General features: G+C 57.8%; 1 protein-coding gene across 1 annotated transcript in view; it reads right to left on the bottom strand.

Moving 5' to 3' along the window:
* KIF21B (kinesin family member 21B) overlaps positions 1 to 15348 on the bottom strand; it is a 48573-nt gene extending 33225 nt beyond the window's left edge. The window contains exons 1-3 of the mRNA XM_045877070.3: positions 14983 to 15348; positions 1707 to 1929; positions 1218 to 1400 (exon numbers count right to left, since the gene is read on the bottom strand). Of these exons, the coding sequence (XP_045733026.1) occupies positions 1218 to 1400; positions 1707 to 1929; positions 14983 to 15023 (447 nt within the window). The 5' untranslated portion in view covers positions 15024 to 15348. The remainder of the gene's footprint in view (positions 1 to 1217; positions 1401 to 1706; positions 1930 to 14982) is intronic.

Here is a 15348-nt window from a genome sequence, read left to right as displayed (position 1 = left end):
ACAGGCGCACCGGCATCATTTAACCCCTTGTGATTCACCCTTGGGCATGAGTTTTCTAGGAACTGCCCTACTCTTTGGGGATCCCCATGGCAACAGGATAGAGAAAAGAAGAAAACAACGAGATGGGAAAGCTTATAGAGATACACAGCAGTAGGACACACACACACACACACAGAGGTAGTCACTTTATCAGAAGCAAAAGTCCAGGAGGACAAAGAAAAACTCTTGAGTCTAAAATACAGGGTCCCCTAAGGGGAAAGCAGCCACTCTGAGTAGCCAGGAGGTAGTCATAGTGGTGCAGTGGGCAGGGTGGGCCATGGAAACCCTAGAGAGGGCTCGAGCCACATCCCTCCCTCAGAGGACAACCTGCGTACAGTCAGAGCCCAGGGCAGCCCCATACCCAGCAAATGACCCAGAGCCGGGGGGGTGGGGGAGGTCAATGGGTTGGGGTTTCAGATGCTGAGAACTGAGGCCACCTGGTTCAAGTGTCCTAAAGGAGGAGCCTGGTCAAGTCAGGCACTCATGAGAAGTATCTAGAACACCTGCTTTCTTAGAGACCCTTCTGAGAGGCCCCTCGATAGGCCAAAGATTCCTTCCTCTACCCGCAAAGTCCCCAGATGCCAAAAGCCTGGCTTGGCACACAGACATTCTCCCAGAGAGAGGCAGGACCAGTTGCAAAGAAAAGCTCCTTCTGGAGGACCTCCCTCCCCTGAGGTCAGAGAAGACTAGGAGGGTCAGTAAGGACCTGGGCCAGAAAGGGACAAGGCAGACTGCTCTGAGGCTGGGGAGCAACCTGGCCAAGGCTGGAAGGATGGGCAGCAACTAGAGTTCTCACTACGTGCCAGGCACATGCTTCCATGCCATCCTCACAGCACCCACAAGGAATTAGATATTCTAGCCATCATGCAGTGGTGACACGACATGCCCAAGGTCACACAGCTAATAAGTGTCAGAGCTGACCATCACTCAGGGTTTGAAGAGATCTTAAAGGTTCTCAGTGGCTCAAGCCCCTTCTGACACAGGAAGCCTCTTCAGAGTGTCCCACCAAGAGGTCTTCTAGCTCTTGCTTGGATATTTCCAGCAGCAGGATCCTCAGCAGCTATAGATGCTGCCATGGCTTGCCTAGGCTCATTCCACTGTCCTGGGGGTAAGCCCAACCTCCATGGTCTTGCTGTCCCCCAAATCTCCCTCCCGCCCCCACTACGAGGCCACAGTACCTCCAGGAACTGCGCGCTGACTTTGAACTCAGGCCCGGCCACACCCCGCTCCTGTGCCTGCCGCTTGCGCTCTGCAATGCCCCCAAAGAGGTGTGCAATGGCCCTCGGGATGATGCCCTGCTCCTCCTCCGATGTCGCCGTGTCGAAGCCGGTGCCCATCGTGTATGTCTTCCCGGCCCCTGTCTGCATCAGCAAGGGTGGAATGAGGGTGTTAGCACCCTCGGGGGGCCACCAGCAAGCCTGGGGACCCCTGGCCAGGCGGACTTCCCTTACCACGTACCCAGGTCACCGGCCCCTCCTGGTCCCCAAGCCACACCCTGAGGGAGTCTCCTCGGAGTGACAGCCTCCCTCCAGCGTGGCAGCATGCTGGGACAATAGACAAAACCGCAGCTCCATCTCCACCGGTCTGAAAGGGGAGGGGGCGCTCTCTCCCACCAGCTGGGGAGACCAGAGTTGGAGGGGCCACGGGTGGGAGTGCAGGCGGCTTACCTGCCCATAGGCCAGCACTGTGGCATTGTAGCCCTCGAAGCAGCCCTCGATGAGCTTGCTCACACAGGTCGAATAGATCTGTTCCTGCCAGGTGTCCAGGTCGAAGACAAAGTCATAGGTGAAGGCCTTGTCCTTCCCCAGAAGGACCTGGGGCTCCCCGGGGGTGACAGAGGTGCAGATGTGACAGCCCTCAATCTTCTCCTTTGACAGCTGGGGCCGAATCCTGCTCAGGAAGTGGGGAGAGCCCTGGGTCAGACCCAGCCGGTGGGGGACTGCGGTGCCCTCCTCCCTCACGCTGCCTGCCATGCTTCCACTTCCCCAGGCCCCCTCCAGCCCCCAGAAGCTGGAAGAGAAGGAAGGAAGCTCAGGAGCCTCCCCAGAGGACCAAGGCAACTTTTATAACAATACAGTAATACTAATCGTAAGAATAATATCCACTCCACCCAAACATTTATTGAGCGGTTGCTAACATTTATCAAGTACTCTACGTATGGGATCCAGGTTAAAAGTATTTTACATAAATGAATTCATGTATTCTTCACTATAAATCCGTGAGGTACATATTATTTGCCTATCTTTACAGGTGAGAAAATGGAGGCTGACAGAGTTTAAGTGACTTGCCCAAGATTGTACGGGAGGGGGGTGGGTAGGGGGCGTGACAGAACAAACCTCTGGTCTGACGTCAGAGCGCATACTCCTGATTGAAAGGGGAGCCCTAGATATCAGTGTCCCACAGATCAGGAAGAGAAGACAGCTTGCCCCCTTCTGGGAGGTAAGGCTCAGCACCAGGGTGGGGAGGGACAGGCCTGGCTGCCCCCCAACCCCGGAATGAATTAAAGAGCAGACCCCATCTTCTGCCAAGGCCTGCAGGGGCTGCAAGAGTCCTCCAGCTGCAGAGCCCCCTCTCGGATGCCAGAGCCTGGCAGAACATTCTCAGGTACCAGACCAAGCACGACGCCGCCAGACCAGGCCAAGGCAAAAGTCGGCTGAGAAGGGCAGGACCCTCTGCAAGGGACACCAGGCCGGCCACAGGAGGGGCCCAATCCCAGCTCCTGCTGGGCTCCCTTACGAGAGGAAGAAAAGTGGCACCAGGGCTGAGTGGGAGCCAGCCATAAATAGGGCTATCTCCATCCAGCCACCTCTTCTCCCTCCTCTAAGCAGCCATTGCCATGACAAGGTCCCCATGGCAACCAAGTGTGAGTCAGTGAGCATGCGCTGTACAGACAGGCAGAAAAGCACTTCCCAAATGCCTAAAGCAAAAGGGGGTGGGGGTGGGTTAGGCACTAATGCTCCTGGGCTCACACAAGCCAGCCCTATCAGCCAGGCGATCACAATGAGCTGCTTGTCAGGCTCCCTTTCCCAAAGCCAACATTTACCAAGAGAAGAAAAGAGTGAGAGGGCCAGGCCAGCATGCATCCAGGGCGGAGGGGGACCTCGCCACAGAGGCAGGGCCACCAAGTCGCCATCCTGTCCCTGTCTGGGGCTGCCCCAGCCCCCAAGGCCCACTCAGAGCTTCAAGCCAGGGGAGGTGCTCCCCTCAGCCTGTTGCCTGCACTTTGCTGCAAGAGGGTCACAGGGGACTGGGGAGGGGGGTAAGTGCCAGGGGAGCATTTTGGGGGGAGTTAGCTGCACCAGGCCAAGTCCACACCATAGATGGTAGCCTGGGTTTTCTCCAGAAGTGTTTTCCCTTCGGTGTCAACAGGTCCTCACAGGTCAGTGGCTCTCCCCTCACTGAGGCTGACAGGAATGGAGGATTACCACCTTCATCCACACTATCCAGCTGTTCCATGTCAAGTTGAAATTAGAACCCAGCCTCTTGGTGGCCCCCTGAACTGGTTTCTGACTGGGAAGGGAGCAGCTGATTCCTGCTTGTCCTCTCTAGAACCTGCAGACCCAGAAACTTGACCCACCAATAAGAGGTCTGGGCCAGCAGTTCCCCTACCTCGACCACTGATAGTGACAACTGACACAAATTCGCACTCACTACGTACCCGGGGGGGGGGGGTGTCTACGCACTGACATATACTAACTCTTGATTCTCAAGAGAACACCTGCGGTGAATACTACTACCCCGGTTTGTAGGGGAGGAAATGAGATGGTGCCCAGCCAGCCGTAGATAGTGAGGGGCAGAGTGGGGCTCGAACAGTGTGCGTGCACTGCCTCTCCACTATTTCTGTGCTACCGTGTCCCTACAGGCAGGGCTCAGGGGGCCGGGGGGAAGAAACGGCTCATGACACAGGGAGCCCCAGCCGCAGCTCCAGAGGAGGGGGCGTGGCACGGCACACAGGCACCAGGTAGGAAGCAGGAGCTCTGGCCCTCAGAGCTGGCTCTGCCCCTGGGCCTCTGGGACCCAGGACCAAACACTTACTGCCCAGGGCCATCCAGGGGCTCCCAGGTGAACCAAGGGTCTGGCCTGGGCAGCCTCTGAGGAGCTTCCAGCATTGCTGGCTACCACCAACTCCGGAAGACACCCTCCCTACCATGTGGGCTGCTTGTGATAGGATTTCTGGATCCAGTTCAAATACCATTTAATTACCCCAGGCAGATGGCAGTGCTGGTGATTGGAGGAAATCGAATCAGGGTCCCTGGAGACAGTGGGAGCAGGGGAGGGGGAGCAGAAGCCCTGCCTGGCAGAGCCCATCCGGGAGAGGGGATGCTTCTCCTTCAACAACCAGCCCTGAGAACACGGCGGAGCCCACCTGCCAGGAATAGGAGAGCTGGCAGAAGAGCAGTCTGGGCAAGGGGATGGAGAAGAGGGGCTCCAGAGTTTTAGGGTCCAGGAATTATGGAATCAGTCAGGCATTCATCCTGCGGCGCTCATCCTGGAACGTGAGGCCCAGCACATCTTGATGCGGGGGTCTCTGTGGTCAGAGAGAGCCAGCCAGCCCCAGGCTGACCCATCTGAAGCACCAGGGAGCTTTGCAGGGTACAGATGGGTGAGCAATGTTACCCAGAGAAAAGGGTACCCGCTGGGAGACAGAGGACATGGGCTCAGGAAGAGTCACTAATTCCCAAAGCAACTGACCTGGACGAGGGAGAGTGTTGGTCCCAGGAATGGGACTTGATTGAGTAACCGGAGGTAGAAGAAAAAGAGAATTAAGATTTTACGTGTGCTTTCCATGTGCTAGCTGGGCCAGGCACCCGCTACAGACTACCTCACTTAAGTGATGCAATGAGCTCAGGATTTCCATGCCCATTTTCCAGAGAGGAAAGTTGAGGCTTGAAGTGGTTAAAGTCAGACACACACAGTAAATACAGGGAAGATGGGCATCAACTGCTCTGCCTGACTACGAAACCTACAGGCTCTTCTGCTTCTCCAGCGACCTCTTGCCTGGGAAACTCTCCATCCCCACATGGATAGATAAGCTTTCTCCCACAGCACCTCCATCAGGGCTAGGGAGGCACTCTGGAAGGACCACTGCTCCATCTGTTCAGGGCTGGCCATCCAGCAGGGGCAGACGTCGTGTCCCAGCTCTCCTGGGGCTCCCTCCTCACCACACCCTGCCCAGCAGAGCATTCACACCTGCACCCCACAGGGAGGAGACCAGAGGGCTGGGAGATCAAGTCCGGGGTCCTGGACCAGCCCCTGCCCCCACCCTCTTCTGGTTCAGGAGCCACACTTGCTTTCTCCTGGGTTCTCTAGAAGATCTCCTCCCAGTTTTAACTTTCTAAGAACGCCTTCACCTTCCCCTCCAGCAGCCTCCTCCCCGGCCCCACCCTGGGTGAGGTCACTTCTGTGGGCTGCCGTCAAAGCAGCAGTGGCCTCAGCCAGCCCCACCCCGCCCCAGATAACGGGAAAGGGGAAGGCGGCCGCTTCCATTAAAGCAGGGTGGCAGGGGTGGGAGCCACTCACAGACCTCGTCCTTCCTGGGGGGCATGGGGGCAGGGAATCAGGGATGGAAACCAGTTTCTAGGGTCTTGCAAGTCCCAGGAGCCGTGGACCAGATCCAGGACTAGGATGAAGTGAGGTATTTGCCACAAGTGCAAAACTTAACGGGGTATGAAAAAAACTCAGTAATGAAGATCAACTATAATTTAATGCACTATTTGAAAAGCTCAGATGGGCAAACTATGGCCCCGCGGGCCAGCTGCATTTCATCGGTAGTTTTGTGCACAACACATCCAGTATCATTTCCGTCCAGGGACCTCCCGACTCTCACCCCAAGCCCCACGCCTGCAAAGCGCCCTCCATCCCTTCCCAAGGTCCGGGCCGGGAGGGAAGGGGGCGGGCCGGACAGCCCCGCGCAGAAACGCTCCCGGAGTCTCCCCGAACAGAGCCCGGTCTATTTGCCACTTGGCACCCCGCAGCCCCGAGCGGCGGTGGGAGCGGGCGCGAGAGCGAGAAAGGGCCCAGGGCTTTTCAGAGGCAGGATCTGGCACGGGCGCGCGGCCGCTGAGCTTCCTCTGCTCACAATTGAGTGGGAGCTGGTGTGATGTGGGTAGTTATTTTCATATCCCTCCCCCACCGCCGGGGAAGCGGGCACCCGGGCCGAGGGACGCGCAGGCGGCTCGGGCCCGGCCCCCCACCCGTCCGTGCCCCCGGCGGCGGCGGCGGCGGCCGGACAAAGGCCGCGAACCCGAGCCGGGCGCTGCGGGAAGAGCTGAGCTCAGCGCTTCCACAGCCCTTTGCGAAACCAGGAGGACAGGGCGGAAGGGGAGGACAGAGGAGACCGGGAGGAGGAAGGCCCCGGGGGATGCTGAAGGGCTGCCAAGGAGAACAACTCCCTCTGCGACGGGTAACGTGCCCAGCGCCCCACACCCTACCCGCGCCGTGGTGGGTGGGGGGAGGATGGGCTAGCCCCCCTCACCCGCGCCCCTTCCTCGGTGACATCACACAAAGCCAGCCAATCACTGCCCCCGGGGGCTCGGCCCAGTGACCTTGGACTCCTAAGGGTTGGCTCGGCCTCTAAGGTGAAATTAGTCCCACCCAATCAGCCGGCTAGGGCCCCTCCCTGGGCTCTTAACTTGAGTTGCCCCCCAGTCAGTTAGGAGCTCCTGGAGCTCTTAAGGGGGCAGCCCCAGGCTCTTCCTATTTGAAGAGTTTTGTCACTGAGAGGTCACACGCTGTGGTATTAAAATAACTAACCAAGAACTGTTCCAGAGTCCTAAAAAATTCTTACAATTATGATGTATGGTCTGTGATTCCTGATGCCTTTCTTTGCTAGCAACTGGAACCCCTTTACATCTATGCTTACTCAACTTCCCCAGTTAGTAACTTCCCACACTTATGGAACAAGACTGCCTTTTTGCTAGACTCTGTACCTACGAAGCTTTGCACGCTAGATCATTACACAAATCATTTCGTTCTAAGGGGGTGTTTTTGCTCCTAATTTACAAATGAGAGTTCAGAGGAAATTAACTGGGCTCAAGGTCACATAGATAATAAATAACAAGGTCTCCTAGGAAGACTACCTTTACTAGCCATCAGTCCCAAAGATTCAATCCAGAAGGAGAGCTGGAGAGAACTAGCACGCATAGCTGCCCACTTGTGAGTAATTTGCACTTTGGGGACTTCCAGGCTGGGAGACACCCTCTCACCAGGCTCTCCCTCAAAGGCTTTGAGAAGAACCAGGGACTTGGGCTGGAATCACCCCTCTGAGGGCCAAAATAACCACCATAACCAGCCCCTTTGTAAGAAGCCCCAGGGGGTATGAGCCTATCTGCTCTTTTCTTCTATAGGACCCTTAATGCCTTTCTGGAATCCTGAAAAGGAGCCCCCAGAGGCTAGTGGAACAGCCCCAAGGAGAAACAGAGAAATGAGGAAGTTCATCCCCTGGTCTCTAGGTGCGCTGCCCCCAAGCCTGAGGTTGGCCAGATTCCATGACCTCCCTTCTGCCCAGCCCCAAGTGGTTTGCCTGGCTCCAACCGCGGGGCAGCAGGGGTCAACTGGAGCTGAGCTGTTGTGTGGAAGTGAGTTTGGCGGGGGCGGGGGGTGCTCCCCTCTAGTCTGCCTGGCACACTGAGTCACTTAGCCATGCTGTGACCTGCCAGGGACCAGCTCTTCCTCATCGGTGACAGATCAAAGGGAACTCAGCTACAGCAGCAGGGATTTAGATAAGCTAGCAAAATGAACTTCCTGCCTGCAAAGATTGCTAAGCCAGGGGAAAGGGGAGCCTGGGATTCTTTGGAATCTTTCTCCTCAGAAATCATAGTCACTGATACCACTCTTGCTTCTCTGCATTCTGCACACCAGTGCCTTGTCTGATCAGGACAATACCTAACACGTTTTGAGAACCTAGGTGCCGAGCTCATTTACATACACGAACACATGTAATGGGTTATAACAGCCCTGGGGAGCAAGGGCATTTGCCCCATTTTACCGAGGCTTGGAAAAGTGAAATTTCACCAGCCCAGAGTCACACAATTCGTAATGGTGGAAATGAAATGCAAGCCAAGCCTGCCCCTGCCCAATGCTGCTGCACCCACTGAGCAGCCCTGCACCAGGGCAGGAGAGAGGTTGGACTGGAGAAAAATGATCCCCTCAGAGAATCCCTGGACTGATCCTACCGACAGCTGCGGGCAGTACCAGGCGCACTCTGCTGGGAAAGCATTTCCCCCGTTTTGTAGAGTTAAGAGAGCCAAGGCCTAGAGCATGGAGAAGCATGGAGCCAAGAACCCAGGAGGCTGCTTCCCTGCCAGAGGAAGGCAGCTCCCCTCAGCAGCAGAAAGAGGGTGTCTACACCCCCACTCTAATGAGCATCCTCTCCTCCTCCTCCCCGTGGCAGCCTGCCAGCTCTGGGGAAGGCGGCTGGAAGCAAAATCCCTGCTCTCTCAGGGGAGTCTGGCTCCAGACACCCGGGGCCTTTTAGCTGACTTAGCCCAGAGAAGGCATCTTCCCAGAGAAGCTGCTCCTCTCTGGTGGGGAGACCCAATTGGGGGTGCTGACTCTTAGCTGCAGGGATATGGAGTGGGGAGCCACCAGAGCCCTGTGATAGCCAGAGGGTCTTGTCGCCCTGTCACGGGACCTTCTCCGGGCCTCTCAGACCCTCCTCCATCAGCACAGTCCTCCTGAGACTGACTGCCCTCAGGAAAAAGACCCAGGCTGGCTTAGGACCCCCAAACAAGGAGGCTTTGTACTGTGGTGACGGTCAAAAAGCATGGGTTTATGAGGCCCTAGCAGATCTGGTGAAATGGGTCTGTCAACCCTCTGTGCTTGACTTCTGCCCCCAAACATGTTCCCAAGTGCACAGGGAGAGGGTGCAGACACTCCAAGACAACGCCTTGGGGTGTCGATTCAGGGCACCTGGGGTTCAGCCCCCACTCCTTCCTCAGATGTCCTTGACCTTTCTCTTTCAGTATATCCAAGTCGTGGCCACTAGCTTCTGAGTCACAACCAGGGACAGACAGTCTGACAGGGGAGGGAACCTGGGGTAGAGTCTTGTTCGTGGCCCCTAGGGCATCAGGATCTCAGCTGTGCCCCAGGACACCCCCCTGAGAGGCTGAAACTGGGCATAAGAGGAAGCAGGCCCCGCAGAGTGGGGCGAGGGGTCAGAGGCTGGGGAGCGGAGATGCTAGGAGAAGCTGAGGGAGGGGGCCAGGCCCTGTCGTAGCTGGAAAGACGGGCAGGCCTGGCCGTGAGCAGTAGCCAGGAGCTTCCTGAGCCACCGGTCCGACTCCTGTGGGTCTGTGGGTCTAACTCCTGTGCCGCAGGGGCCTGGGAAGAGGGGTGAGCCCGGCTCAGGGAAGCGCTGCTCAGCGGCGCTCCAGCTTGGCTCTGCAGTCCCACTCCCTTCTCAGGGCATCTGGCGGCGGTTTCCCATGACCTCCCAGGAGACGGGAGACTCTGCAGAGTGGGGGCTGAGCAGGGAGTGCCCAGAGCTGTGGCGGCATGTGCATCATGTGGAGGACAGCTCAGTGGGAACTGGGCCCTGGGGACGCTCCCCTGCTGAGGAATGCAGAGGCCAGCCGCTGCGGAGCAGGGAGCCTCTCCCTCAGCACACTGGCCCTGGTCCTTGGTCCTCGGTCCTCAGGCCCCAGTCCCCACTGCCAGGCTCTCCTCAATGCACCTTAACTCCAGGGTCAGGCAGGACCAGCCAGCCTAGAGAAAGGACAGTGGCCTCCACCACTGCCCTGATGGTGGGCTTCCACCCCGCAAGGCAGAGGGATAGAGACTCAGGTATTTGGGGACAGGGGACCATGGCCCTGCCTCCCTTCCACACCCCAGAGCAGCCGGAGGTGAAAGAGGGAGTATTCTGGGGGTCAGGACACTGCCACCCACGGGTCCGCCACCTGCCATGGGGCTTCACAGCCCTTCCCACAGAGCTCCACCACCCCCAGCCCATAGGGATGGAGGGGTAGCTCTCTGGGGCCAAGGCCAACCAGCCCTAGCCTGGCTCACCTCCCAGGGCAGGGAAGCATCCTCTCCTCTCCAGCCCAGAGGCCTCTCAGTTGCCCCTCCGGCTTTCTTCAACAGGCTGCTATGTCTAGAGGGCAAAATGTGAGGCGAGGAGACCCCAGGACACCAGGGGCTCTGCCGTGTGACTGGTGTGGGGGCATGTAGAGGTAGCAAGAGGAAACTGGGCTGCCCCCAGAATTTCCTTTCCTAGAGAGTGGCAAGATGGAACTCAAGCAGGAAAATAAATTCCAGGGATAGTAGCATGGATCTAAAGAAAGAGAGAACAGGTGGACTTCTACCCAGCGGGAAGGGAAAAGCTCCCCAAACACAAGAGCGAATAGCACGGCTGAGGAGCTAAGACCATGGAGGGGACAGGCAGCTCCATGCTAACCAACCCCAGAATGGGAAATTCAGACACGTCCCCCTCTGCACAGCGCTGGACACCTTCCTAAGTACTTTTCCCACATTGCCATTATGGCAACAGGTGGGGTATGGCATATGGAGAAACCGAGGCATAGAGACTCACAGCAAAGAGCTAATTAGAGCTGCACTGGGAGGCGGTTGAGAGCAGTCAGAGGAGCATGTGCTTGGAGGGAGAGTGAGTGCCCTGGGTTCAGATCCAAATTCCACCATTTACCGGCTGTGAGTGTTTGCTCATCCATACAATGGGAATAACGTCAGTTAGCTGGTGGGGCTCCGGTGAGGAGGGAGGGAGGGAGGGAGGGAGGAAGGAAACTCTTCCCTGTACCTAACACTCATCACTGAAGCTCAAACCAGAGACACCTCTTAGGTACACTTTAAGTTAGGGCTTATTTTTAAAACATTTTATTCACATCAACTCCTCAGGAGCCAACCCTTTATGGGCTGTATGACTTCTACTTCATCCAAACCACTGCTTTTCACAAATGAACAAATGAGAACAAACCAGCTGTTCCCATTCTCCCGCGGGTGAATCTGAGGCCCAGCAGGGCAAACAGAAAGGAAGCCCCATGACCCAGCCAATGGGTGACCTGCACTGGCCCCAGCCCTGCCCTCTGCCCCCAGAGCTGTAAGAGTAAGGGTGGCAGGCTCCTGTCACCTCCGCCACTTCCTCAGCCCCCGCCCCACCCCATCTCCATTCGGAGGGTTTCAAGGGCGGAGATCCAATCAGCTTCAGGCTAGTCGGGCAGGCTGGCTGGGGGGTGGAGGGGGGATGGTTTCCGGGGCCTGTGGTTACTACACTCCACTTCCTTGTGATGACATAAGCCCTATTTCTGCAGCAGGAGGCCACCGCTAAGATTCTCAGGTCTCCAGGCACAGGAGGTCCTGTCTGGGCCTCGGTTTCCCAGATCTATAAACGGGCAGCATGGGGCACCGTTGGCACTGATCGGCTCTGGCTAGCCTTGGGCTGCCAGAACAGAGGATGGGACTCTAAAGGCACCCCCATATCCCACCCTCGCGCAGTTTTTTCTGTCTTCTCTGGTCTCTTCGTCCCAAGCCACCAGTTCTTTTGATTCAAAATTTAGACAGACATTGACCAAGATTTCAGAGTAGCCGGAAGCTCTGGAAATAACTACAGCTAGAGAACCCAAATGAGCAAGGACAGGGGTACAATCTAACACTGTCCCTTGGGTCCCTGGCTGGTGTCCCTCCAGCCCCTTCCAGCCCCTACTCCACCCTGGAGTGTCCACGGATGGATGTGGGACCTGTAAAGGGACCTCCCCGCCCCAGCCGAGGAAAGGAAAGAAGCTTAAGGAAACCAGGAGAAGATAAGAGGGTGGGGGGGTTGGGGGGGTTAGGACCCATGGAGGGCTCCTCTTATGGTGGGGGCTCAGAACTGGGGGCTTGAAAGGGTCTTAAAGAAACATACCACGTGTCTTGACTTCCTTCCGCAATTTCAACTTTGCCAACTTGCATTTCTTAACAGCTACCCCTTCCCCTCCGCCCCCCATTAGTCGGGCAGGGCCTGTGTTGCAGCCTGGGGCAGGGCACAGCTCAGCCTCACCTCTCTCAAGCATCCTTCCCCTCACCCCCCACCCATTCCCAGGTAGAGAGAGGCTGGTTCTAGGCCATCCTTGGGCCCAGGAGCTGAGTCCCTATCTACAGGGGATTAATGGATAAAGGGATCACAGGGCAGGCTGGAGAGGGGCTGGCCTAGGAATCTCCACGCAAAGGCGACTAGCTGATGTTCAGGGGCAGATGGGCCAGGCTCCAGGGAGGCCTGGGGTAGGGTTTTTAGGGTCGGTTCACACCTAGACCTTCTCCCTTTATCCCACAGCCCCAGTTCTGAAGTTTCCTCCTCTGGCTCTCCCCCAGCCCTGCCTGCCTTGTGGAGATTTGCAGACAGCCAGCTTTGATCCTCTTCCCAAGGTGATTATAGGGCCAAGAGCCCTGGGCCTGGCACTTCTCACCTAGTCTAGCAGTCCCTGCCAGGACGTCCCCCCTTACACAGGCATGCATGTGTATGCGTGCATACACACACACCAAAGCAAGTCTGTCTCATTCGTGGCCTCCCTGTCCCGAGAGTTGGACCCAGGGCTCGCCATGTTATTCTCATGGGAACTCAGAAAGCACTTCAGTTAGATACAAGAAAGGACTTCCAGGAAGTCAGACAGCTGAACCTGACACCAGTTTGGGCCCTTGGCAATTCCAAAGCCTTGGCCTTTCCCCACAATGCCCTACTCCAATACTCTCCTCCAGCCTGCCACCTAGTCCTTGAGGTGGGACAAGTGACTTCTGGAGGTTGGGATGGGGGGTCGATGGGGATCCAAAAGCATGGATCTCCCCTACAGCTCCTCAGTGGCACCATCTGCTCCCTGTCCCAGCCCCAGTCCTAGTCTGGCCCTATACTCAGCTCTTTGATTAGAAACTGGGTTCTGTCCAGGCATTGTCTGCCTTCCACGGCCGGCTGCCCATTGAGGTCTGGCGTGTGCCAAGCTGGGCACTCATGCTGGAATGGGAGGGGACAAGTGGGCTGGGCCCTCACCTTCCAGAAGCCCCCTAAAGCCTGGCTCTTCTGATGTTCAAATCTCCCCACCCCTCCATCCGAGATCAGCAACTCGAGGCAAGGAGTGGGCGCATCTGGACACTACTAGAGTAATCTGAGTGGGAAGCAGGGATGATACCCATCACCCCCAAAGAACTGGGTACAGTGGGCAGGCACAATCCCTTCTCTGGAAAGGGTCTCAGAAACCTTCTTTTGGTGATGCTGAGAAGGCCACACCAGCTTTTCCTCACTCCTCTGCATAAAGTGCCAATCCCATGGGGCTTTCCCACACTTTACCATGCCCCAATCTAGTCTGGGGAGGCTGACGGTGGTGGTAGGAGAGGGGGCTTTGTTTGGCGCTCTCCTATAAGATGGAGTCTAAAGGAAAGCCCCCATGGGAGGAGCAAGCACCCTAAGTCCCTTGCTTCCCAGCCCTGGTTCACAGTGAGTGGGGCCAGGGCTTCATTTCCCTTTTATGATGTACTTGGACTCTCCCAGTCTGCTGCAGATGTCATATTTACATTTCTCACTCCCCCCCCCCGCCCCCACTTGTACCTCCCTCCCTCAACCTCCACAGGATCCTGCTGCAATGTCAGCCCAAGCAGCAGCCTGGCCCCGCCCCGGCCAGCCCACCAGGCACCTGCAGGGCTCCTCTTTGTCTCTCAGGCTGCTCTGGGCCAGCAAGGCTGTGTTCAAGTGATGCTGAGGCCGCCTGATGCATGGGTGGGAGGCACCTCAATCTCCCTTCCCTGACCCCAGAGCTGCGATCGGCCGTCCCCTCCTCCTCTCTGGGCCGCAGAGGACCGGCCAGATGCCTGGGGGCAGGCATCTGCCCTGGGGCAGGAGGGGGAAGCTTTGCCCTAGTCATCTCTGGCCCTGTCTAGAGTGACTTCCATGGACTCTTGGAATCTGGGTCACCTACAACCCAGGGAATCTAGAGACCTGTCTCAGAGACCCACCCCAGCCCTGGACCCAATACCCCCACCCCCATCATACAGGGCTGGGGCAGAGATGGTTGTATTTCTCCACCATCCCTGCCTCAGTGACCAGTCTCAGATTGGCCCTCTCCCATCAACAGACCCCTCTCAAAGAGAAAACCCTAAACAAAAACAAGGAGAGGTGGGGTGGTGTAAAGCGTCTCAGCCCAACACAAAGGACACATATGGCTCAACTTTGCATGATTTCCTGCTTCGCACTTCTGTGTACCCCTCCCAATAGAAGCCCCCCAGCCATGTCCTCTCCCCACCTCAATTCTGTCAGGATGTCACCGCAAGTCCCAGATAAGTCCATGCACCACCACCCTACCTCCATCTTATCTGAGCGCCTGAAGATGGGGTATCAGCGTCACACCCTCCTGCCCTCTCAGAGGTAGAACCTAAGATACACCGCGTCCCCCCTGCCCTAGCTCCATCTCCTCTTGGGACAGGGCCAGCACGGTTCTCTCCAAAAGCCCTTGACGCCCCACGGAAGGCCAAGGCACCATCCCAGCCCTTCCATTTGTCCCTGCACTCAATCAATCGATCTTTGTCTGCGGAACCGGTTCCCGCCCTCCTAGCTGGACCAAGAGCACAGAACTAGCCGGCTGGGGTGGATGAAGGGAAAATTCCCCCCCGCCCCAATATCCCAGTATGAGACAGCAGCCCTAAGGGTAGGCGAAGAGGAAACACACAGACGCTCCGGCCTGGGCCAGGGCTGGGTGTGAAATACCGGATTTCCTTGTTTATTCGATTTTCTGATCATTAAGGGCTCCCAAGAGGGGCCCGAAATTACCACCCAAACAAAGCCACCTTCCAGCAGCCCGCCGGCCGCCGATCTCCTGCGGCAGCCGGTCCAGCGCACGGCGCCCTCCTGCCTGGCCCATGCCGGCCCCTCCTCCCGGGGTGCGGGCTCCGGAGTGCGCCCCCCGGCCCCACGCCCACGCAAGACAAAGCCAGAGCCCCTCCGCGCACGCCCCCAGCCCCGCCGCCGGTCCCTACCTGACGGCCACCTTGACGCAGCAGTCCCCCTGGCCGGCCATGGTCCTCTGGCTCTAGGGTCTGGGCGTGGATCAGGGGCGGGGGTCTGGGGGCCGATGCCCCAGGCAGCGGCAGCGGCTGCGGCTGCGGGAGGCGGGGACGCGGGCACTGCTCGCGAAGTCTGCCGCGGCGGCTGGAGGTGACATGCTCGCGGGCGGCAAGCCGAGGGGCTCACCCGCGGCCGGGGGAGGCCCCAAGGGGCCGGGCCCGCGCGTCTCCTCGCGCCATCGGGTGGCGGCGCGCAGCTAGCTGACAGCCCGCGGCGCGACCCGCCGCTCCCCACGGCGCGGCACACGCGCGCACACACCTCCCACCCTCGCAGCCACC

The sequence above is a fragment of the Mirounga angustirostris genome, unplaced genomic scaffold (genome assembly GCF_029215605.1).
Source record: "Mirounga angustirostris isolate CCGP_5_RB_7025 unplaced genomic scaffold, mMirAng1.0.hap1 SCAF_6, whole genome shotgun sequence".
Lineage (NCBI taxonomy): Eukaryota > Metazoa > Chordata > Mammalia > Carnivora > Phocidae > Mirounga > Mirounga angustirostris.
Note: the sequence above shows the minus strand (reverse complement) of the source record. Positions and strands in the feature narration are given on the sequence as shown.